Source organism: Lepisosteus oculatus, chromosome 1 (assembly GCF_040954835.1).
Source record: "Lepisosteus oculatus isolate fLepOcu1 chromosome 1, fLepOcu1.hap2, whole genome shotgun sequence".
Classification (NCBI taxonomy): domain Eukaryota; kingdom Metazoa; phylum Chordata; class Actinopteri; order Semionotiformes; family Lepisosteidae; genus Lepisosteus; species Lepisosteus oculatus.
Window position 1 is genome coordinate 20141818 of NC_090696.1, and position 25125 is coordinate 20166942.

The window sequence follows — 25125 nt, forward strand, 5'->3', positions numbered from 1 at the left end:
TCTCACCGTCCACCTTAGATGGCGAACCTCCAACCTCCCGGTATACAGAATGTACTGCCATCGCACTGTCGCCCCCAAACGTACCCTCACTCTTCTCTGTGTTATTAACACACACCAAGAGACGGGTTACAAATGAGAAACCACCTAATAATTTCATCCATACGGAGGCATTCAGATCTTCAACATGGCTTTGTTAGGGTGGCCAGACGTCCTCTTTTTGAGACCTAAAATATAGGTCCGACTGGGATTTATAAAATTCCAAAAATGTGTCCGGGATTTTGTTTCGCTCGTTACTCAGACTGTGTTAAAAAACATAGGCTACATATTTTCATTCGTTCCATGCTTTACTGGTAGATGTTTTGAACTTGTCAGCAGCGTAGCATGAAAAGGGTTTTTGTGTGTGTGCGCCTGTTTTATGGCCATGAGAAATAATAATGTGTAACTTCTTTAATTATATTTCAAAATGATTTGTTAAAATTAATCGTTTTTGTAACCAATGAGGACCTCTCCTGTTATGATGTCTTCTTTTTTTCCTCAGATGTTAAGACTTTTGTTGTGTTAAAATGAAAAAAATATATTTAAAATAGGGCTATCTTTGCCATTATGGAAGGGAAATAGCAACCCTGCAACTTCTTCAAAAGCTTACTAAGAAGTTTAATAAAAAAACTAGAGAGTTTAAATTGATTTTTTGATTGGGAAAAGTAATAAAGATTCATTGCTTTGGAGGCATGTTTCGAATGTCGATTATCTCTCCCCCCCCCCCATCCCCATCCCTTTTTTGAAAACTAAAATATGGTCACCCTAGTTTAGTAGCTTAAACCAGACTCCCAACCCTTTGAGCTTTAAAAAAAAATTGTACATTATTTTTCCTGGTGCACATTAAATAAAAGTTTCCCCCACTTGCGTATAAACTGGGCGATCTGTACAGAAGAAAACAGCTGCGCTTAAACACGTGCGCCCCACAATCCGGTCTCCCAGACCCGCATCACCTGCGCCTTTGGTTCCACCTTGGAGGCGCTTCCACGGCGCCGCGCCGGGCGACGATCTCAGCACAGGCGTCGAGACACGGTCCTCTGAACAGAACCACTTTAACGGGGGTTGATTCGCGGAGCTGCGGGAGTTTCATGAAAAGGGAATGCGCGTCAGCTTTTGAACTTTAACAGGATTCTTGTGTAATATGGCGCAATGATTTTGAAATCACCAGCAGTATCTCTAATTGCTACCATTTAGTTTTCTAGAAACTAGAAAAAAATATATAACGAATTTTAATTATACAACGCTATACAGTATTTCTGTATTAAAAAGCATTATAAAATGTATTATTAATATGCAGTTCTGATATCCAAGGCTAATACGTAGAGTATATATCTGATTGGCAGTGGGCTACTTCTGTCGTTTCGCTATGTCCACTGTGAATGCAGTTTATTATTTATTTGGTTATTAATATTCTAATTATTAAGGGTTCGGAAAGTACTCCAAATAAGAGCGACTTAAGCTGTGTTAAAACAATGAACAGGTCAAGTAAACTAACATTTCTTTGGAGAGAAAACGAACAAAAAATCGATTCCACGGTACCGAAAAATTAATTATTCACTTTGTTTTTAAGTTTTTAATTTTAACGGTGGAAAAGACACGATTTAGGTACGTATAAATATACGAAGAAAATAACAAACGGAAAACGAAGCAGGTTCACTTAAGAACAAGAGAAGCGCGAGCGGAGGGGCGACGCGTGCAGCGGGTTGACCGTTGGGACAGGCTCGCGCGGCTCCTCGGCGGTCCGGCGCCATGAAGCTGAAGGTCTTAGTCCTGCTGTTCCTGGTGGTCATCGTCGGCTTCATGTGCATGGCCTACCTGGAGATGTCCCAGCTCGACCGCAAGTGTAATCACTGCCTACTTTCTCCGAGGGCGGCCCAGAAAACACTCGGCTTCGCGGTTAGATGTGCTCGTAGTTGACCACAGCGACCGGCCTTGTGACGGTCACTCGTCAAGATGTCTGTTCCAATATCAGTATCCCATAGTTATTTCTGTGTATTATTATTATTATTATTATTATTATTATTATTATTATTATTATTATAAGTAGTAGTAGCAATAGTGGTAGCTGTTGTTATATAGAATTATTCTAACATTAGTTGATGTAAGATACGGAGGCTTTAATCTGATCTGTGGCTGTAATTTATAACCGCCGCCTTTCTCTTGCAATAAATCGAATAGTTGCGAACAAGAAATGGTCAATTTTAATACTAATACATTTTTAATTTTTTTATATTTAATTTGATTTGATTTAATATATTGCCACAGTCTAGGCCGCCTGTAGGGGCATGTTTATGAAGCCTAATCAAACCATGGAGCCGTTGTCATAAAATAATAATATATTCCGGCAATGGCTTTAACGTTAAGGGTATTTCACCTTGTTATCATCATTTCTGGTAAGAATTCCAGAAAGTCTCGGTGACTGTTTCTGCGTGTTGCTTGGTTCTGGCAGTAACATAGACTTGTGTTCGGTCTTATGCCTCCATCTAGCGGCCTGAAAATGTAGTTCTGACATTTCATTTAAAATCTAGTTTTCGGTTCTCTTGGGTGGCGGCACCATAGCGCAGGAATTCAATGGGCTCTAGGTTCAGTTTCAGACCTGGGGTGATAAGATAAGATCACTTTATCAGCCATATACAATTTCTTGCATTAGGAATTTGTCTTTTCACATACCCCAGCTTGCTCTCCCTGAGACACACAGACAGGGAGAGAAGCTTGGGGGCAGAGCACAGGGACAGCACCCCTGGAGCAGTTGGGGTTAAGGGCCTCGCTCAGGGGCCCAACAGAGTAGGATTCCTCTGGCGGCCGCGGGATTTGAACTGGCAACCTTCCAGCCACAGGCACAGATCCTGAATGCGATCTACATGGAGGAGATCTCCCCATGTTCATGTGGGCCTCCACAGGGCTCTCCTGTTCCCTCCCTGGAAAGTCAATTGGCTTCTGAGACAGTTGACCCTGGTGTGTGTGTGTGTGTGTGTGTGTGTGTGTGTGTGTGTGTGTGTGTGTGTGTGTGTGTGTGTGTGTGCACTGTGATGGACTGGCGTCTGCTGGGATAGGCTCCGGCTTCTCTGAGACCCTGAACTGCACACTCCAATCAAAGTGCTTTACAGGTAATGGGGACTCCCCTCCACCACCACCAATGTGCAGCCCCACCTGGATGACGTGCCAGTCTGCTCACCACACATCAGCTATCAGTGGGGTGGAGAGCAGAGTAATGAAGCCAATTCCTATGTGCGGATTATTAGGAGGCCATGATTGGTAAGGGCCAATGGGAAATTTGGCCAAGACACCAGAGTAACACCCCTACTCTTCTCGAGAAACGCCCTGGGATTTTTAATGACCACAGAGAGTCAGGACCTCGGTTTTACGTCTCATCTGAAGGACAGCACCTTTTTACAGTAGAGTGTCCCCGTCACTATTAGGACCCACATGGACCACAGGGTGAGTGCGCCCTGCTGGCCCCACTAACACCTCTTCCAGCAGCAACCTTAGTTTTTCCCAGGTACTGACCAGGCTCACACCTGCTGAGCTTCAGTGGGCTGCCATTCATGAGTTGCAGGGTGATGTGCTGCTGACAGATTATATTTATGTATATATGAATGTTTGAATAAGTAAGTTATTTAAATAGAATTTCATAGCCACATTATGTGTGGCTGTCAGTTGCTTAATCCAGTCTGTTCAGTGGATTGATGTGTAGATGAATTAACAAACATTTGTCTGAAACACTTCAGGATAGTTTGGTGGATAGTTTGGTGGATAGGGTGATTTTGCCTTTTAGTAAGGAGTGCATTGTAACTACGCTTCCAAGTACTGTTTGACACTGTGTGTTTTCTGCCTGAGCAACATTTAAAAGTTATTTTAAGGTTGGAGTTGGTCTGCTTGCGGATGATTATGTTTGCCCAGATTCTACCTACTAGAACAAATGGTTATGGACAAGTCAAAGATTCAGGAACTGGAAACAGTTTAGAAGGTTGCTGTTGTATTTGTGATCACGCAGATGACTCGACAATAGTCACAAACCTGGTAACTATATGTGTGAATATCAGTGGATGTATTTGTTTCTGCTGACTTATGCAGGGTCTCGTTCAGAGGTTCAGTAGCTTCACGTTCACCTTCAGTAGCTCCTGTAACGTCAATACAAAGTGTAAAGCACACGGCTCTGTGATCTGGCCTTTACCTGAGGAAAGGTTTGGCAAGGCTGGATCGACTGGTGCCTTTTTCTGCTGGTGTGGCCCAGCAGCTCGGCGGGTTCAGGATGACATGCCTGACGCAGAAGGTGGTGTCGGCAGGGAGAAAAACTTCTTTCTAGCTACAGCCCGGAGTGATCGCTTGTGGTTTGCTTTCTTGTCGGGGGGAGCAGTCTCCTCAGACATCTTAATGGGTCAGGGAATTGTCTGGGTCCGCAGAACGTCACTGCCTGTACTGACCTCTGGAGCCATGTTAAAAAAGCAAGCCCACTCTTCACTTCTAATTGTAAGGTAACGTAGGACAGGAAAAAACGTCTTATGTTTTTCGCAAAAAAGGCAGTTTATGAATGGCAGGCCTTGTCTTTCTGTGCTTGCCCAGTGGAGTGCGGGGAGAGGACGAAGGCGAACGTGGGCCCGAGCACTCGGATCTACGGGGGAAGTTCCGTGAATCGAGGCCAGTGGCCTTGGGTGGTGTCGATCCAGGAACACGTCAACGACTCCTTTGGCTACTATCATTACTGCGGCGGCTCCATCGTCGACAAGCAGTGGGTCATGACGGCAGCGCGCTGTGTCTCTGCACCCTACTCTGGGTGAGTAGAGCTCTGCCACTGCAGGCTGGCACGCAGCTGCAACCACACTGACATTGTCCTCTTACAACGAAGATGAGTCATTTACTACACTGACAGTGGAATAAACTGCCACGCTTAGATTCACAGCTATTATAATACACACAGCTATAAGCCAGCTATTAGCAAAAAAGCAACAGATAGTACCACTGAAGGGATATTTCTGGCTCACATTTTGATGTGCTGATAAAAAAAAATGCCGTTGCACATTGAGGGGCCCCCTGGTGACCTCGGGGCCCTAGGCAGTCACCTAGCTGGCCTAAGCCAAGGGCCGGCCCTGGCTACAGCAGGGCTACTGCAGGGCAGTACAATGACTGAATTCTCACCAGGTAGTGAAGACATTTAATTTACTGAGATCATATGGAGTATAACTGCCCTCAAGGACAGTTTCCTCTGTTGAACAAATGGCTTGTTCGCACTCTTGAGAAGCAGGTGTTTCAGGGTGCCTGTAGCACCTACTATACCTAGAGGAGGCTCTCCTGAGGTTCAGTGCAGGCTCAGGAAGAAGTGTTTCATGGCTTTAGAGATCTTATCATTTTGCAACAAGAAAAGTTTAAAAACTAAAAACTAGCAATTAAAGCTCAGTTTTGCTGGGCATTGGCAGAATGCAAAAATGTAAGTTGCAATAAATCAAACAAAAAACTATTTTTTGAATGAAACTCTGATCCAGAGAAGCTTACATGTATCCAGTTATAGTGCATAGCATACAGACTAGACATTTTGCTACAGCATGTTGCTCAGGTGTGCAACAGCTGGGCTCTGCATGGGCCATGAACCCATAACCCTTCTTTCCGTTAGCAGCTGAGAACCCTGATCACTGCTCCACACTGACATTCAATCTGGATGACTATACTAAAGGCTCAGTTAAGTGGAGTAAATTACAGGAAAGTCAGGTATGCCATGATAACTGGTACAAATCAATAACAAGGCATAGGAATTATGTGGTGATCACCCATTAGCACTAGAAAAAAATAGTATGTGCAGTTTCAGATATTGATGCTGAATAATAATAGTAATAATGCTTCTCCCAATCTCTCTGCCACAGAAACCCTGAAACAATACTGATCAAAGCTGGGGTGACAAATGCACATACCGACAGCAATAACTATACCCAAGAGCTTGGCGTGGCCAAGATCATCATACATAATGAGTATAACCCCATAACGCACCAGAATGACATTGCGCTGCTGAAGCTGAGGACGCCAGCTGAGATCAACGACCACGTGAAGCCCGTCTGCCTGCCCACCACTGCAGATGAACAACACCACCTGGAGTACTGTCACTTTACCGGCTTCGGACTGCAGGAAAACGGTAGGTTTCACTGACTGCTGAGCACTGGCACGGGCCTTACATTGGGATATATTGTGCCCACTTTCACTGCAGGACCTCAGCAGTGCCACACTCCCCTCACCCTGGGCATTTAGTTACATAAGAATGGGCTAACCATGCCCACACCTTCAGTCCCCACATCACCTTCCTGCTGGTTATTGAAATGTTGTACAAGCTTCAGATGAGTCCAGTGTTAAATTGATTAATTAAAGCTGTTGACTTAAAGAAACCTAGAACACCTGCTCAGCTTGGTCCTCACGTCCCACCGCTGGTAACCCGTATTTAAATGGATTCCTCGCATCTCAGGTGCAGGAGAACTGTGATCTTACCTTGCCTTACCTTAAGGCTTACCTTGCACCCCGAGTTCTTAACCATTTTCACTAGATCAGTTCTTGACTTCATCAGTGAAAATGCAACCTAGTGCCAAGCTAGGCTTTTTAAGAAGCTGAAAGCCTGTTAATGCTTGCGCACACTCTACACAACCCAGACAGAGAAGCACCGCCATTTATCCAAGTGTGGAAATATTTCTTTCCTGTTTTGAGGAAGGGCTGAATAATCCTTGTGTAATCAGTTTAACATTGTTTTACGAGCTGAACTCATGGGTGCCCTAAGCTCCAAACTCGTTCCGTATCATTAAGCAATACGGGATCTTAAGGCCTGTCAACCTTCAGATCAGACAGTGGTCTGCTGTATATGAATTCTCCAGCAGGGCTGGTATCTGTTGATGCAGGTGGGCCTAACCCAGCCCCCTCAGAGATAGAACAGCAATGTGTCCAGAGCTCCTAACCAGATATAACCGTTGAGGCAGGTGCACCTTTCCTCTGGGTGGTGTGAAACACCACTTGTGCCTTTGAGCAAGTGATTGGATCAGATGTAAACATATTTTCATCGTATTTACAGCTTCCATGAAATACACCGACATTTGCATGATTTGAATTTGTGCCTGAACTAGAGTAAAACAAGTTCTAAGCTAGCTTGTATTAATATTGCAGGTAAAAAAAAACTTTTTATTTTTCCCAAAACAGGGACTTATGGTATACTCCAGGAGGCCGTGGGAGAAGTCATTTTGACACACATTTGTAACTATGCTCAGTGGCTTAATTTACAAGTGACGCCAGAGATGTTCTGTGCAGGAAGCATGGATGCCAAAGTGAGCGCATGTGAGGTAAAGACACCCAGAAGAGGTTTAAAGGCATAAATCTTTCTGTATTTGATAGGTGGGTGGGGAAACAATAATTTAAAGAGGCACTGTGACTTAGAACAGTTGTAAAACTACTATAACCTACCGCATATAGATGTAAATCTGCCATCAAGGACACAAACGGGCACCAGAGCTTGTAGTAGCTAGACAATGTCTAAAGAATACTCCTGGTACGAATAACATAGCTGCTGGCCATGATATTAAGAACCCCATTCAGATAAAGAGACTCTCTCAGGGCAGGCAGTTATCCACAAAAATATTTCCCACCTTTCAAACCCCTTTGAGTTGAAACCAAAAGACAATGCATGTAACATTACCCCTCTTCCCAACATCCCCTGAACGTCAACCAGATGAATGGGATGGGGAGTGATCTGCACAAATACCCAACACTGTGGAATACTTCCAACAACAGGCTACTCCAGCTGCTCAGTTTCCTGAATGATTCAGTGGTGGTTCCTAATCTTTTGGCCAGCGAGTGCAGTATTAATAGTGAAGCTCCAGTAAAAAGGCATTGTGGTTCGATGCAGGGTGACCATGGAAGCCCATTCCAATGCAGAACTCCGCTTGACAAGCGGTTTTACGCCTATGGGATCAGGAGTTTCGGAATAGGATGTGGACAGAAGCAGCAGCCATCGGTCTACACTCGCGTCAGCCACTACTACTACTGGGTTAACGACATCATCGGAGTGGACACCTCTCCAAGCACAGCACCCACTGACCCTCTTATTCTGTCTCTCTTTGTCCTCACTGCTGCCTGTGTACTAACCTGAGCATATAGCCCCCCACATGCAAAACTAGTTTCTCAGAGAAACCGAGGAAATAAACTATATTTATCTAAGACCATGCCTATAGCTAAGCTTTCATAATGGGGATCTTTAAAAAACTGGATTTGAATACCACATAGACAAGTAAAGATGAACAGTGTGTCAGCAAGATGAGACAAAGCAGGTCAGTTTATAGATGACTTTGTACGAGAGTGAACACCACAAAACAAAAACCTGGATTCAGAACAGAATTAGAAATGCAAAATTACAAACTATATTAACAACATAAACTTATGAAATACAAACAATTTTCAGTACCAGAGCTGCATCTTGGTCCTGGAGATTTATACTGAATCAGAGGGAGTAATGTCCCATTGCTGGAAGTCTGACAATGCACCTGGGTAATGTCTGGATTCATTTTCACATCTTAATTGTTTAGATTCTGAAATTATGACTTTCAAAATCTTGGCCAGTTCCTGGACCTAATTACAAGTGTTCCTGAGGTATGGGAAACCTACCTTTGTGTTACTTCACCAAACAATTCAGGTCAAGTCACAGTCACAGCTTCATGGTCAATAAGCGACTTGGAAAGTTTGGGGGATCCAACACCATCAGAGAGACCCAGAGGGATTTAAAGAACTGTGCTGTCCACTCGCCTTATAGCTGATGCGCTATTCCTTTCAACAATTTGTTCCATCCACCGAGGAAAGAAGTCATTAGACTCCCATTCCACCATACACACAGTTCAATATCCTATTTAAATGTGCAACATGTTGATGTTGATTGGTAAGCTTTGTGCAAATGCTGGAGACCTATTAACAGAGGTTACACTCTGCCAACAACTTTCACACTAAGCATGGAGTGTAAAACTTTTGTTACTAGAACTAGAACAGAAGTGTGCAGTCAGGCAAGTTCTCAGACTTTTTTCTGCATTTTTTTATCCGTTTAAGAAAATGTAGACTTAGTGAAAAATTGTAGAGAAGTACAAAGTATCAGTATAGCAGACAGTACAAGTATACCAGAAAGTAAACAAGGCTGGAAAAATATTTATTTCGATTCACTTACCAAATAAATGACAGGTTTATTCAATCCAAATAAATATGAACCCCAAAATTTAGCCACAGTAATGTTCCCTGATACGATTGTCCCAGTAACAACCCGGCTTAAGAAAGGGGTTATCCTCTTTTCCAGCTCCCCCCTTCACACTCACAGCAACACAGCTGGATGGAAAGGAGAGGAGCAGTGGGGGTGGTCTCTGTAACATTTCCTCAATATGAAAAGGAAAAAATGCAAAAGGTTTACTTACATAAAAGGCAGACATGAATTACGAATACATAATATGCACAAAAAACAACGGTATCGGAGATCACAAAACAGCCGTCATGGTTTTACCACTGTTACATTATTGTTAAAAAAATCATCCAATTCACTATTCCAGGTTTGGTGTGAAAAAAGGGGTTGGAGACAGGGAGGCTGTATTGCATTTATCCACAGCGTCTTGGTAAAGAGATGCCAAGTCAGTTTTCAGGAACGTCTTCTTAACATAACTGTCTCTCTTTTATTAAAAGTTATAAATGCTTGGGAAAAAAAATGGAAAAGCTAAACTTGTGGGTTTCTTTTCTTTTTCTTGCTCATAACCTTTTTTAAAAATTCAGAGAAAGTAAATTTTTTTAAAAAAAAGGAAATAAAAAATGTTCCCATTCCCCAAATGTGAGTCCGTACGGAGGGCTGCTGGCGAGCTGGGCCGGGCCACGTTACCCTGTTTTCACACAGTAAAGGTCTTTCAATGTCTTCAGCTCCTCAATGAGCGTTTTGTTCTGGTTCTCCAGCACAGCCACGCGGTTCTCCAGACACTTCACGTACTCTTTCTTCTTCCTGCGGCACTCGCGGGCAGCTTCCCTGCGGGGGCAGAGGGAAAAGAAACCTGGAGTCACCATTGACAGCATCAAGAGCCGAGCCACACAGCCCCAGGCCCTGCAATCAACACATCTCCTAGTGCAGTGGTTCTGAACCTGGGGCGCTCACCCCCCAAGGCCGCAAAGCACCCTTTCTGATTTTTTTAGAAGGTAAATCATCAAAAACACAAATGAAGCTCAGCCATGTCAGTACCTCTACAGATTTATAAGACCTAGGTATCTTAAGTAGTTCAGGTGGGTAGCTGCGTCAGCCAACAAGACCGCTGCTCAAGTATGAATGAGAAAAAAAATTAGACTCATTGTGTTTTTTTAAAAGTGAAGTAACTGTAATAGTGTAACTGTAACTATTTCAGGTGATGTTCAAACGTAATAACCAGAAAGTGTTGAACATAATGCATAATGTGGTTGAAAACAACTCATATTTCAGCTCTCAGAACAGACAAGGGAAAACCAACAGCCCCATTTTCAGATTCTTAAAGCACCTCGTGTCTCATTAAAAGTTGAAGTGCAGAATGGAGATGTTGGCTGCAATGTATGTGGAATACCCTTCCTTGGTCGAGACTGTCGCACACCTGAAGAAGGCTCCACGGCCAGCACATGGAGCAACTAAGATCTCAACTGAGAAGACATTACTTTTGGACTACACCATCCATCCATTTTCTATCCGTTTCATCCAATTCAGGGCTGCTGCGGACCCTGAGCCTATCCTGGCAAGCAAAAGGCGCAAGGCAGGGTAACCCTGGAGAGGACACTAGTGCATCACAGAACGCACACTCACACCAGAGCCAATTTCCCCACAAGCCAATTATCCTACCAGTATGTCTTTGGACTGTGGGAGGAAACACATGCAAACTCGGGGAGAAGATACAGAACTTCACACAGATAGCATCCCAGGAATAGATTAATGTAGTCTAGGACTAGGGCTATGTGGGGTCGCTCAGGCTCACCTGTTCTTTGCTAGCCGGATCTCTCTCTTCATCTGGGGGTCATCTGTCTTGGTGCTCTGAGAGGAGATGCTCACTGGTGATGTCATGACAACGGTCTGGGGCAGGGAGGTGGTGGTGGGTGTGGTGCGAATCTGGTAGGTCTGCATGTCTCCCCCGGCACCTTACAAGCACAGGAGACAGCACTCAGAGCTCTGCCAGAACCACAGTGCGGCACTATAGCCACAGAAAAAAACAGCCTGAAAGAGACATAAGAGCTGCCCTGGCGCTGTCCACAGATCAATGTCCCACTGACAACTGGACAAGCACTCAAGGCTAAAACACCCTCTGTTCACACTCCACCTGTCCTAAGCTGGCAAAAATAAAAAGGCTGAAAGAGGAATTATGTGGTAGTGAGGTCTTGCAAATGTATGCATCTAAATTAGGGACATAATGGCACTCTATTCTCCTGCTTAGAAACATGGGAAAAGCCAAACAAGACCGCTGCTCAGGTATTAATGAGAAAAAAAATTAGACCGTTTTTTTACAAGTGAAGTAACTGTAATAGTTTAACTGTAACTATTTCAGGTGATGTTCAAACGTGATAGCCAGAAAGTGTTGAACATGTGCATAATGTGGTTGAAAACAACTCATATTTCAGCTCTCAGAACAGACAAGGGAAAACAAACAGCCCCATTTTCAGATTCTTTAAGCACCTCGTGTCTCATTAAAAGTTGAAGTGCAGAATGGAGATGTTGGCTGCAATGTATGTGGAATACCCTTCCTTGGTCTCTTGAGACTGTCGGCATGTTTCATCTCACTCACTCTGTACGACCACCTGGTTGCTGGGCACCAGGATCTGCTGCCCATCGGGCGTCTGTGCGTACTGCAGGATGGTGGTGCCCTGCTGCGCTGTGCCGGAGTTGGTCATGGTCAGCGTCTGCAAGCCCTGCATGCCATCTGCCCCGGGGCTGGCCAGCTGAATGGTTCCGTTGGGCGCGATTGCAACTGAAAAGTAATGGCAAAGGCACACACTGCTGTAACCCTCACCCGTTGAACAGCACGACTCAGACCAACAGTGCAGGTGTGGTGGCAGATGTGCTAGGCTCATATCCTGCAGGTCTGACTGGTCATCATCATCAAGGCTTGAGAAGGGAGGTTACTATGACCAGTTAAGTCATTAATTTGTTAAACAGGTAGTTAAGATGTTGCAGTGGAACAGAAGCCACAAATGAGATCAAATATATAAAAAAACAGACCTCAGCAAAAGTATGGAAAGCTTTTTTTCCCCACTTCAACATGCTGGGGAACAGCGGGTTATTAAACAAAGAGAAGACGCGTGCAGATGTCTGAAGGAGCTGCTGTCATGCTGCGTTGAGAGGTGGGACCCAGCGCTGGGGTGCCTTACTGTACTGGCCGGTGCTGGTCTGGTAGATGGGCGTGGGCACTGTCATGGTTGTCATGGCCGAAGAGGAAGGGTTGTCCTCTTCTCCCTCGTTACGGGATGCCACTTCTTCTGACGACAGGTCGTTCAAAATCTTCCTGCAGAAGAGAGGAGAGTCTGTGAGCCCCGCCTGCTTCTCCTGCCCAGTCTAACAGCTCAAGGCTCCCAGGTGTGGCCACACACCTGCTCGTTTCATTCCTAAATCTTAATTGCCTAACTGAAGCCTTAATTAAACTAATTACGTTTCTGGTTGGGAACCTGTGCAAGTATATTTTTCTACTTGAAAAAGTTTGGCGTACTCAGAAGTTTGGTGTTTTAGGCAACTTCTAGAATGCATCCATCCATTTTCTAATCGCTTCTTCCAATTCAGGGCTACAGGAGCCTATCCAGGCAGACAACAGGCCAGTCCATTATAGGGCACACACTCACACCAGGGCCAGTTTTCCCAGAAGCCAATTAACCTGCAAGCATGTCTCTGGACCATGGGAGGAAACCGCAGTACCCGGAGGAAACCCACATGAACATGGGGGAGAACATACAAACTCCACACAGACAGCAGCCCAGGAACTGACCCCGGGGCCTCAGCTCTGCGAGGCAGCGATGCAAACTAACCACTGCGCCATCGCGCTGCCCTTCATTTTCCACACGTAGTGCAACAGGTAAGAGACGTCCAGCTTGTTTAAGAGCTGAACGCAGCCGAACAGTTCAACTCACTCCTGTCATTAAGTCAGTTAAAGTTCCAGTTGTGCAACAGAGCTCAGCTGGAACAAACCCCTGCAGGTGAGTGGAGCTCCAGGCCCAGCACTGGGGACCCCAGACACTATCTACTCAGTAGCAGCAGCAAGTACTGCATCATGCAAGCCTGGGAACTGCAGTGTTTCAGGCCCATTCCCGACATGCCCGTACAGCACAGGACTGGCGCCAGTGCAGCAAAGACGAACCAGCACAGGCTGCGGAGAACAGTTATCTGCCTCAGAAGACATTTTTGAAGCCCTGCCCAGCTTGCTGGCAAGGGTGTTTGGCAATGAACAATGTTTTTAAAAAGGCTGTGTTTGAAAAACAGGTTCTCAATAGTAACAGACGTTATTTATAGGTTAACGTTGCATTTACCATAACATCAGGAAATAAACTTAACCCAGTCTTCCTAATTTATAAATTACGCAATCAAATAATTTCAAGAAAATCAAGCTTTAAACCTGCTTTATACCAATTAAAATGTAATTAATAAAATGCAGTAAAATAGGCAAAATTCCCATTTTTATAATTGAAAGCAAAAAGCAAGCACCGGTCTATAAGCCTCTGCTGCAGTGTCTGGGCAGTTAAGCGGTCTGGGCTGCAGGAGTGAACCGAGTCTCCTCCGCTGTGCAACGACCTTGAGACACGCCGAGGCCACCTTGCAGGGTGACAGACACGGCCTTCCTTATTTGGCTATGACCTAGCATGTTTGTTCTCTGCAGATCGTGATCTGAAAGCTTTATTCGTGCACTTAACAACTAAGAACATGTATGTTAAGTACTCAGGGATGGCAACACCCTGTGCAAAAGTAAAAACAGTGCTTCAGCTCACAGATGTTTTTCCCCCTGTCTCACTGTGCCATTTTATAAAGGTAATTGTAAAAAAATGCACTATATGGGACTGGATGAGGCATTTGTGGAGCACTGTACCATTATATAACTGAAAACTACTCCATGTTTAAACTAGTCTACAGTAAGTATCTGCAGCTTTCTGTAGAAGACACTTCACAGCTGTCTTCAGAAACGTTCGAGATTGGGGCTCATGTGTGGCAAGTAACCAGTAATATCACTCAGTCCAAGTGCAGCCTGACCTCGACAATGCAGACTTTGAGGGCTCAAGCCCAGGTCACGTCGCTGGCCAACTGCAACTGGGAAGGGCTGGTACTTTCTAGCTAGGGCTTTCTTGATTCCCGGCAACTTCCTAAGTGCCTGCAGATGTCTGGAAATATCAAGGAGGGATGTGCCTCTGCTTCAATTGGAGGTGACCCTCCTGTCTGTCTCTCCAGTGCCCGTGACTCGATCTAAGATGACTGGATTGACAGATGTGCCAGTCAGAGAAGCCTTGTCTTCACTTCCTCATTCTCCCTGTCTGGATACAGCGGCTGTCGCTGTGACAAAAAGACAATCAGCAATTCCAAAGTTCGTGGAAAAAAGGAATAGGAGACACTTCCACTGCTCTTCCAGCAGAACACAAACCGGTGATATTTAACATATAAGTCTCTTCTTCTCCATGTTTAAACATCTTCGGATTTCCCACAGACTATATGTAGTAGGATGCAGTTTCTTTTCAAGTTGTCATCACCCGTGACAACAGTCTGATACAGATTAGATTATTAATTCACATAAAGCTTTTGTCCAAAGTGAATTATATTTGTATCTGTTTGCACTGCTGGGCACTTTACTGAAGCATCTCGAGGGAAGAGCCTTGCTCATGGGTACAACGGGTTTGCCCCACCTGGGACTCGAACCCGCAACCTTTCAGTTAGGAGTCCAGAACCCTGGCCAATGCCCCACACTGCAGTAATAGCCATCAGCTACATAGCAGGCTGAGATTCAGTAAAATATTACATGGGTAGAGAAATCAGAGGCAAAATGTCTGGCATACCAAGCCAAAAAAGCTGGAACTAGAATTTACACAGGGAACTGGAATTATCACCTATTATGTTGGCAAAAAGGGACTGTTCCACCCACTGTTCAAACAGCGCTTGGAGAAGTATCCAAAGCACCTCAACAACTCCAGAGTGCATGTGAAGGATGCTGGGAGCGTTACCTGTACGATGGACGCCTGGCCAGCAGCTCCCGTGATTTCTGGGACGAGGCGGCGCTGTCTGAGGATTCCTGGGAGTCGTCACTGTCCGTCATCTGTGAGCCCTGGGACAGAGAGAGCTGGGAATACTCTGGGCTGTGGGATGAGTGCCGAAAGGGGGGGCTTGGGTTTGAAAGAACAGTCTTAAAGGAGATAAAGTGAAAGGGAACCAAAAGGCGAACGCAGACTGCCTGCCAAGCCTGAGGCTGTAGGGGAGCGACAATCGGCTGCCCTTCCGAGTCCATACCTGCACGGTCTGTACCTGGGGCGCCTGGATGACGGAGGACTGCGCGGACTGGATGACCCCCTGCACCTGGAACTGTCCCCCGGGGAGCTGCACCACCGTCACCGGAGAGCCGCCCAGAGACATCTGCACACACAAGCACAGCCCCCGCGGGCTGGGTTAGCCTGGGCCTGGGCCTGCGCCAGGACGCCGTGCGCCGGCATGCCCACGGCAGGCTTGCTGACCACTCCCCCTGCCAGGGCGCCCGACCCTTCTGCCGGCCTGCTCGCATGCCTGCCTGCCTGCCTGCCAGCGTGCAGTGATGCCACGTAGCAAGTCTGCCTCTACATTTAGAGTCACAAGGGGCGATTTGGGGAACATTTCATGTCCAACGGGAAAATAAGTCTGGCCATTTTTAAGACAGTCAGCAGCGAGTTGCAGATATATGAGTCGCCAAAACGTTTCCGATTTCCTGTGTGAAGCAATGATACCAGGGCACTTCCAGCACTTCCGTCAGAACGCCCTCTCACACTTCGGTGCTGTTATTTCCACCATCTAACTGGTGGAACCACTGACCACAACCATTTACTACCAACTGTGCAACCATGCTGAAAACAAACAGAGAGGATATGAAACTGTACCGCAGAGGGCTTACAATAAGACCAACCACAGCCAGCAGAAGTAGGGGATAAAGATACATCTATACATACAATATACTCAATGTAGCTGTCCTGTACAGTGTAGGGGTTAACCCCAGGTCCTGGCTAAATACGGGGCTGTTCAGTCTGCTCTCTCTAAAGCTCCCTGACTCCCCCTGGAGCAGCAGTTTCTCTCTCCTCCCCCTGGAGCTGCTCCTCAGTGGGGGATGAGGTGGGTCCCCTCCTATACGTGAAGCACCTTGGGGTCCCTGGGGATGAAACGCGCTATACAAATGCCAAGCATTATAATTATTGCCATCACAAGTATTGTTTTTTTTTCCATGACTTGGTAATGTTTCCTTAACTATAGTGACATGTTAAGGTTGAGAAGCTGAGTTCCAGGTCTGGGAGGTGGGCGTGGCGGCCAGCACAAGGAAGACAGGTGTGATCTCTCGCTCTCCTGCCCCGCTCTTGTGTCAAGGAAACGGTCACATTTCCTAGACCCATGTTTTAACCCCCTCCACCATTATTAATTAAACAGGTAAGACCTACCGAATGGCATCCACCCATTTGTAATCGTCTACAATGCACGCTTAATACACAAACCTTAGAAATAATATTAAAGGTTGAACTGCAAGATCAATAGACTGCACTCCATGCTGACTCGATTTTGAAATTAGGACCCTGGCTCCTGGGCTAACTACTGTCTCCACAGACTAGGAACTATCTTCCCGTGCCTTGAACCCCAACACAGGGACAGCTATCTTTCAGTCGCTGTGTGTTCCATAGCGGGCATTACCGCGTGCACTCTGTGAGCTGCACCACGCCTTGCTTGTTTCTGCCCACCTTACCCAAGGGCCAGGGAACTATTCCAGCAAAAACCAGCTTGCGACGAGGATTCCGAGAGCGAGTGCCGGCTGGGAGTGTACAGTGACCTCTCCCCCCAATGCACTCACACAGGCTGGACATCTGTATTAGTGGGGACCTGCCTTGGTGTCGCATTTAGTTCATTTACTGTTCCCTACTTCACACTGGCTAGACCATCAAGACAAACAGCTCTGGCACTTGTAGCACGTTAGGATGAGGTCTTCAGAGATCCTCCTCCCCAGACCTCTCTACGCCCACCGCTCCAGAGTCACGATCTAGGCGAGGACAGCCCGTCACGAACGCGTCCTCACCTGCTGGGCAATCTGCGAGATCTGGGAGGCGCTGATGGTGGTTGGGATGGTAACAGTCTGCGTTTCTGTGCCATTACTGCTCTGCTGCACCTCCTCCATCGTCACTGCAAAGGAGACAGAGACACGAAGACAGAGAGTGTGGCGTGAGTGCGAGACATAACCATCTGCCAGGTGGTGGCATGGACCCAGCTGGCACCTCAGTGATGGACAGCCGCGGAAGGAAAAGCTTGACCGACGTTAAACCCCAAAAACCCCTCTTCCCTGAGACACAGCAGGAGAGCCAGGTGTCTCCGATGCGTATCTGATGTCTAGGATAGTGATTAGGATACAGTTTCTCCTTTGTGTCTGGCAGCTTCACGACGGACCCAGCACCGTGATGCTGTGGAAGTCGGGAATTCATCTGAAAGCATGGGAATTCTGCCCTTTTTACACGCTTATTTTCTGCTCTGATTCTGCAATGGACAGAGACGCTGCAGCACTGAGGGAACGGAACATGACCCCCCCACACAAACACATACAGCCCCCCTTGCCCTGCTCCCTTCTCTGTCTTGTTTTGGCACTTGCTGGGGGCTGGTTGCTAAGAAAACGATATCATCACAAGCAGCCCTGTGGAAACGGATGACTCACTGATTCTTCCTTGCTGAGATCACGGGGGGGGGGGGGGGAGGATCACAGCTGCCTCTCGCCAGCTCTCTCCCTCTGACCACCAGGTCGGGTCGGGCCGCACCACAGAGGTACGCAAGCCAGCACAAGCCACTGCCGGCTCAGTGCCACAACACAACACAAAACTTTAACTGCTACACAGCTGCTGTTGATAAGGTGCAGGCTGGAGGAGAACTCTGTAAGGAAAGAGGAGTGGAGTGGGTTCTGAGCGAGCAGGTCTTCTTAAAACAGAACACCACCACTAAAAGTCCTCAACACTCACAAGCCAACCAACACCGCAGCGTGGAGTCACGGTTAGTGCTCCTGACTCCCAAACTGACAGTCACAGATTCGAATATTGGGCGAGATTCTGCTGGTGTACTCATGAGCAAAGGTACTACTTCTTTACACAAACACATGCAGGGGTATGGAACACGATACCTAGTCCCATTGTTACAGCCGATATCCTGTCTTCTTTCGAGACACAGCTGGAGGAGATTCTCGTCTCAATTGGCTACTACTGACCAGGCAGGTCAGAGAGGTGAGAAATAAGAGGAGACCGTGTAGATTGTCCCATGTTCCAGACAGAAGCCCAGAGGGCCCCAGGGCTTCACCTGTTCACCATCCTGACACACTCAGGCCTGCTCCAGCCAAGGCACAGAGGGCAGTACGAGGACTGGTACATCCCGCCCCTGTCTGCACACTCCCCAACTCCAAACCCTGGACTTGGCTCCTGACTGGCAACATGTGACACACGCAGGCCGAGATCTTTTTCCCCAATCAGAAACTGCACTAGACTAGACTAGCCTGCAGAAAATTATATTGAAGCAGTTTTTGGAACCACTCACCTGTGTCATTACTTTTCATCCCCTTACCTGCCTGACAGTGGGCTTTAATGTCCAAAGGTGCCTTCTGTGGCAGGACAAAGCCTCTTTTTCAGTCTGAGACCTCCGTCTGTGCTCTTATAGGAAATGTTGGGAATAAAGGCAGAATAAAGACTTTTTGCCATTTCCTACAAGTCTGTCGCGGAGGCATGCCCGAAGGAGAGTGAGCAGAGACAGACACGCCGTCTGTGCCTGTCCTTTCAGGGCGAGATCGTGCTCAGAGACATCATCAACAATACACCTGAGCAACACAGGTAGACTCAGACTTGTAAGAGGTGTTCAGACACGCACGCTTCTCTCCAGCAAGGCAGTGCCTTGACTCAGACAATAGCGGCTCTGGCAGAAACTGTGGCCTGCAATTAGAAGCACACAATACAGACAGCTGTACCACCTAAACAGAACCATCGATCCATCTTCTATCCACTTCATCCAATTCAGGGTCACGGGGGAGCTGGAGTCTATCCCAGCAAGCAACAGCCACAAGGCAGGGTCCACCCTGGACAGGACAGCAGTCCACCGCAGGGCACACACACACACCTGGGCCAGTGTTCCCGGAAGCCAATTAACCTGACAGCATATTTGTGGACTGTGGGAGAAAACCCACGCCAACAAGGGTAGTACATACAAACAGACAGCACCCCAGGAACTGATCCCAGGGCCCCAGCACTGCGAGGCAGCAATGCCAACCACTGTCTCACTCTTAACAGAAACATTATACCTTTAAATATACACATCAAGTGGTCATGAGTAACCATGTTCATGATGTATAGGTGTACAGCATCACAGTACAGGGGCTGCTGGTGAAAAATACTGTATGGAGAATTATGTTTCAACTCTGCCATAAAGAATCTGTAGGTCACACCCTGGATCTGACCCACACTACAGATTTATGGATCCCTAAACCCAAGTACCAAAAGACAAAGACATTTAAAAAATGTGAACTTTGACTGTCATATTTACTTCAAGTACATTCCAGAAAACTCAAAGCTACTCAAAGAGCAATCGCTATGGTTGGAAAACGTCTACAGCAAAAAACTATTGTGGAAGATCAATAGAAGTATTGAGCGTTATGACCACACCCTGCACAGTGCTCTGAGCTCCTTCCATCAGGGCTCCACTGACTTCGACTGCCATGTTTCCTTCTCACAGCTCAATTTATACAAGAAAACTATTGTTCAGTCTTCAATGTGTCTAATGTATCCATTCCCCTCACAACCCAGGATTGTTATCTATTTTGGCCTGTGAGGATTATTTCCACACTCTGACTTCTTTTTTAATCTTAGACACATATGTTTTTTATTTGTTAATGGGATAATGGGGTCATGTGGTGTTAAATGTATTGTCACGTGTGCATATTTTCACCTGTCTGCAAAAAACACATCCCACATGAGACAATAAAGGAAGGAAGACAGCCCCTAGAAATGGAAACAGGCTGTTATCTTGGGATTTCAGAGAAACAGATCGGGCTCCTATTGCAAGGCAGTTAGATCCACTTCCAAGATTTACCAGCTGCAGAGATGGATGTACAAACAGAAACAAATAATAATAATTGCTTACACATATATAGCGCCTTTTCTGGACACTCCACTCAAAGCACTTTACAGGTAATGGGGACTCCCCTCTACCACCACCAATGTGCAGCCCCACCTGGATGATGCGACGGCAGCCATAGTGCGCCAGAACGCTCACCACACATCAACTATCAGTGGGGAGGAGAGCAGAGTAATGAAGCCAATTCATAGATGGGGATTATTAGGAGGCCATGACTGGTAAGGACCAATGGGAAATTTGGCCTGGATCCCAGGGCAAAACCCCTACTCTTTTCGAGAAACGCACTGGGATTTTTAATGACCACAGAGATTCAGGACCTCGGTTTTACGTCTCATCCGAAGGACATCACCTTTTTACAGTATATCGTCCCTGTCACTATACTGGGGCATTAATAATAATAATAATAAAATGTATCTTTATTAGCCCTATACAATTTCTTGCATTAGGAATTCGTCTTTTCGCATACCCCAGCTTTTCTCCATGGAGACACAGACACACAGACAGGGAGAGAAGCTTGGGGTCAGAGCGCAGGGTCTGCCATTGTAAGGCGCCCCTGGAGCAGTTAGGGTTAAGGGCCTTGCTCAGGGGCCCAACGGAGTAGGATTCCTCTGCCGGCCTCTGCAGGATTTGAACCGGCAACCTACCAGTCACAGGAGCAGATCCTTAGCCACAGAGCCACTGCTCCGCCCAGGACCCACACTGACTGCAGGGTACTGACAGCATCCAGGTACTGACCAGTACAAATCTATATATTCCGACTCCCAGCAAGGGAGCAACCTGGAATTCACTCTTCTGAAGCTTGTGTTGCTGAATGGAAAAGATCTCAGTTGCAGGGAAAACCTCGAATGCAGTGCAATGGGAGTGTGTGTTCCTCTGGATCTGAAGCCTTTTCAGACATAAACCAAGGGACACCTCGGAGCCAGGACAATGTGGAATCCTGGCCTACCTTTAAATAGGGGAAAAGATGACCACTTGCATGGCTTTTCCCAACACACTGCTAATCTATGCTGTCCTGTCTTAAAATCAAACCACTGCTTTGGGATAGGATGGAATTCTTTTTCTTGGCCGAGATAAAATCCTGTTTTTCCCCAGCACAAATAAAGGAGAGCGCTTTCAATTGACAACACTCGCCCACTCCAAACCTCCTATGTAACTTTTACCTTGACACGACAAACGTCCAGAATTTTAAGATGAGGCAAGCAGACCAAACTTAACACCCCAGTTCGGGGTGTAATACGGACTCCGTATTACGACCAACAGGGAGGACAGTTGTTGGGTGGACTTTTAAAACTTTTAAAAAGCTGGCCAAAGGAAAAGAAGGTCTCCATACATGACAAGCACAGCACACACAACAAAAGCACAAGCTACAACGAAATGAAGGGAAACCGAGCTTGAAGACGCCATGAAAAAGACTGGAGGAGGCACTTGGATCAGTGTTATAACAATTCTTTCTTGATCAGGTATGACACAAGAAATAAACCCATCTGGAGAGAGCACATACATTTCAACTAACAGAGGACCCTGCTCTTCTGAAGACAGGGGCTTAGGGACCACAATGTTTAATTTCTAAGGTCTAAACGTCTACATTTTCTAGATACCGTTTTTCGACGGTGAAATATTCATTCCAGCACTGCTTAAGAGACGTAATACACAATTTCAGCTAGAACTAGGCCAGGTTATATAAAACACATTTAAAGCCTACAGCAAGCTCAAGACACGACCTACACATCTGGCAGGATACACATTATGCCCTGGCCAATATTTTCCCCAACCTATTCCAATATTCCACATCCCACATCCCTTTCTGACTCCCAACCTTGAGCAGCTAAAAATATCATTTCTTAAAATCACACCACGTACTTTCCAGGCCCGAGAGCTATGAAACCTTAAAAATAAAATACATATTGTAACAGCCCCTACAGAATCACACTACTACTGCTGCAGTGATTTAAATTTACTCCAGATCCTCAGATTGCATAACATTGTCTGCACCCAGCGTCTTCCGGGCGGTGTTCACTTTAATCTGAATCCTCAGTAACAAAATTCAAACAAACGACAAAATCCCTGTTGAAAGTCAAATTTAATAAAACGGTCTTCCCTCCAAAATGCACTTTTTTCCAGCAGCAAATACAACGCATTGATATGCGAAGATGCTCTAAGGCTTTCGCCTTATACGGCCATGGATCAAGCACCAATATGCATTATTGCTGTTAAAAACCCGCCACAGAAATTCGTGCAATTATGCGACCGCTACGGTTTACAAAAGGGACAGGTTTGTGAAATACAGGCTTTTTAAAATAGTAAAAATAATCCGCCTTTTCCTACGTGGAGCCGCAATAAATGCACTTCAATTGTTTTCGTGCAAGATCTGATCTTTTAAAACCCCGCGTATCGAATGTTATTTAAAAAGAAAAGTCGCGTCTCGTTTCCTTAAAATCAGCTAAGACACCCAAATCTCGACTCCTCCGTCTCCCCCCTCCTCCGCAGCCTCAACAACCGTCCGCATATTTCCCCCCGTCGGTGTTCAGTGTTTATTCAGAGCTCTTTCAGCACAAACCCAAGTCACCAAGCACGCAAATGACCGCGTCAACAGACGTCAGCGATACGGGGAGCCATTAATACACCTTCCCCTCCGACAGCGGTCGAGAGTCGGGGAGGAGAGACGCCATTACTGTGGCGGAGCGGCGAAGACAACACGGCCGCCGTCCGCGAACAACGACACTTTACCTCGGCAAGTCGCCCTCGCTTCAGCGCCTCGGTGCGGACTCTTCTTCTAGATAGAGACGGGGATAGCATATATCCGAGTACCGGGGTAGGAGGGAAGCTCGCACGCCGCTGTTTTTGTTATTATTTTTAAATCTATCTTGTCAATAAAAAAAATAAAAAACACGCTTTTTTTTCAAAGGAAAACCGGGGAGGGGGGGAAGTCGAGTACCCGCCCACTAGCGGGGCACGTGATTACTCGATTGCGCCTCCTGATTGGTCGGAGGGGAGGAAGGGGGGGGTGAGTGACAGGGCTCGGGGACAGCGCGTTCCTGTGAGATCGGGAGCGCGCATCGAGGCAGCCCGCTCACTCCGGGCAATTGTACCGACTGAAATAATCGTATTATTCGTGTCATCTTCCTCAAAAATGTGGGTGTCTGGAGGCAAAGATACGGAGCTAACTGCGCTAGCTGTTTACTCCATTCCCTCTCTATTGTTTTGGGGTTGTGCTAAAATAGCAAATGAGATTTACTGTACAGCCCTGGAATTACATAATAAATCCTGTCTATTCACATATACAGACATTTCAGTACATTCATGGGTGGATTCCAGCTTTTTTTCCCCAGGAAAACCGATATAGCCTGACACAGCTATTTCTTGTTATCAGCTAATGTTACGTCTGCATTTGGCTTTTTTGACACTGATCTGCACACATAGCTTTCCCCGCAACTTTAAGTACTACACTTGCATTTCTCGGCGACGCTTTGCAAATGACTTACAGGAGCAGACAGACACACCCTGCCCCTGGTGTTATTGTTAACACTGTGAGGGTTAATACGCTACATCGCTGACGGGACCCCTGCCGCTTTGTGTAGCGTTTGATGAAGAGGGGTTGTGCCACTCTCTCCCGGTAGACCAGAATTTCCTAGCCAGCGCCCCAGTAAGGAGACGTGTTTGCGGTGGGACCTGCCATCATTCGGATGTAAAGCTAGCCCGACACCCTCTAAGGCACCCAGACCTCGATAGCCATCGGTATTCCCCCCTTCCTTGTTCAGTGTTAATTCTGCTCGGGTAAATGCTGTGCAGCAGGCTGGTCCTGACGAATTTAATACAGATCGGTGTTTTTTTGTCCCCGTATCCTGGCTAAATTCCTCCATGGGCAGTACAGTCCCCTCTAACCCCCTGGAGCAACACTCTCTCCCACGCTGGTCTGTGTCACCCAGGTGGTGCTGCTCTTCAATGGGTCAGCTTCCTGGAAGTGAAGCGCTTTATGTTGGAGACTATGAAAAATCAGTAACATACATTCAGATATTTCTTTTAAAAAAATCTCTGAGCATCAGTTAATTCAAACGCTTGGAACGAAACGAGTCAGAGCGTCTTTAGTTTATTTCCTCTCTTTCTTGAGGGCTTTCGAGAACAGCGGCCGTTGTTGCGGTCGACGCACCTGAAGATTTAAAAACTCCCTTCGCTCCCCGCGCGAACTCGACTTCCGCCTGCTCGCGCACCGCGGAGACAGTCGGGGGCTGTGGAAGCAGCGGTTACCCTGACAACCCCGGGAGACCCTTTTTTGTTGTTGTTTTTTTATTTATTTTTAACACCGGGAGACCTCACGGAGCGGTCCTGGTCAGTGTAGATGTACCTGTTCTGACCCTGAATTGTGTTTTGCATAGATAGATTAAAAATAACTGAATCAGCCTTTGCCTATTGCACTTTTGTTTGTTTTTATATTATTTTCTCACTGTTTTTTATATTTAGTAACAGAATAAAAACAAGCCAGTGCCCTGCCCATATTAAGACGGAGAAATGACAGGAAGTAGTTTGGTCAAGTACCGGAAGTCTGTTTTGCTTTTTGCTTTTTGCTTTTGCCTGTGTGCTTTCAGCAGCAAAGGTGTCACGAGTGTTACCTGTCTGGACACAGGGGAAGTCTATCTTTTACTTTATAACAAAGAAACAATACTAATATCCCACTGACTACTTCAGCAACGTCAGATCCGAAATAAGTGAAGCCCCCACTCTTAACGTCCTGGCTTTCGAATAGATATCGGTTTCTTCTTTAATTCCAG

At 46.3% G+C, this 25125-nt stretch overlaps 2 protein-coding genes across 5 annotated transcripts; one reads left to right on the top strand and one right to left on the bottom strand.

Annotated features, from left to right (window-relative positions):
* Positions 1-1426: 1426 nt before the first annotated feature.
* On the top strand, positions 1427-8216 carry LOC102689920 (chymotrypsin-like elastase family member 2A). The gene is made up of 5 exons (XM_069187136.1): positions 1427-1879; positions 4600-4810; positions 5892-6157; positions 7201-7340; positions 7904-8216. The coding sequence occupies exons 1-5, from the start codon at positions 1786-1788 to the stop codon at positions 8144-8146; spliced, it is 954 nt and encodes a 317-aa protein (XP_069043237.1). The 5' UTR covers positions 1427-1785; the 3' UTR covers positions 8147-8216.
* Positions 8217-9166: 950 nt separating this feature from the next.
* Positions 9167-23285, bottom strand: atf1 (activating transcription factor 1). 4 transcript variants are annotated; one of them, XM_015344145.2, is made up of 9 exons: positions 18366-20734; positions 17910-18121; positions 17283-17386; positions 15491-15613; positions 15208-15308; positions 12388-12521; positions 11805-11987; positions 11004-11163; positions 9167-10039 (listed from the first exon to the last, which is right to left on the bottom strand). In XM_015344145.2, coding segments are annotated over exons 2-9 (951 nt in total). In that variant the 5' UTR covers positions 17911-18121; positions 18366-20734; the 3' UTR covers positions 9167-9894. The 4 variants fall into 4 exon arrangements, with proteins under 4 accessions (XP_015199631.1, XP_006629348.1, XP_069043244.1 ...); XM_006629285.3 differs by lacking the exons at positions 17910-18121; positions 18366-20734 and adding an exon at positions 23087-23285; XM_069187143.1 differs by having other exon boundaries at positions 15506-15613; positions 17910-20736.
* Between the last annotated feature and the right edge of the window lie 1840 nt (positions 23286-25125).

Coding starts and splice junctions, on each gene's coding strand:
- LOC102689920 (XM_069187136.1), top strand. CDS start 1,786: ATGAAGCTGAAGGTCTTAGTCCTGCTGTTCCTGGTGGTCATCGTCGGC. Junction 4,811..5,891: donor GTCTCTGCACCCTACTCTGG/GTGAGTAGAGCT, acceptor TCTCTGCCACAG/AAACCCTGAAACAATACTGA. Junction 6,158..7,200: donor CTTCGGACTGCAGGAAAACG/GTAGGTTTCACT, acceptor TTCCCAAAACAG/GGACTTATGGTATACTCCAG.
- atf1 (XM_015344145.2), bottom strand. Junction 15,614..17,282: donor TCTCGCAGATTGCCCAGCAG/GTGAGGACGCGT, acceptor TTGTGTGTGCAG/ATGTCTCTGGGCGGCTCTCC. Junction 11,988..12,387: donor GACCAGCACCGGCCAGTACA/GTAAGGCACCCC, acceptor ATTACTTTTCAG/TTGCAATCGCGCCCAACGGA.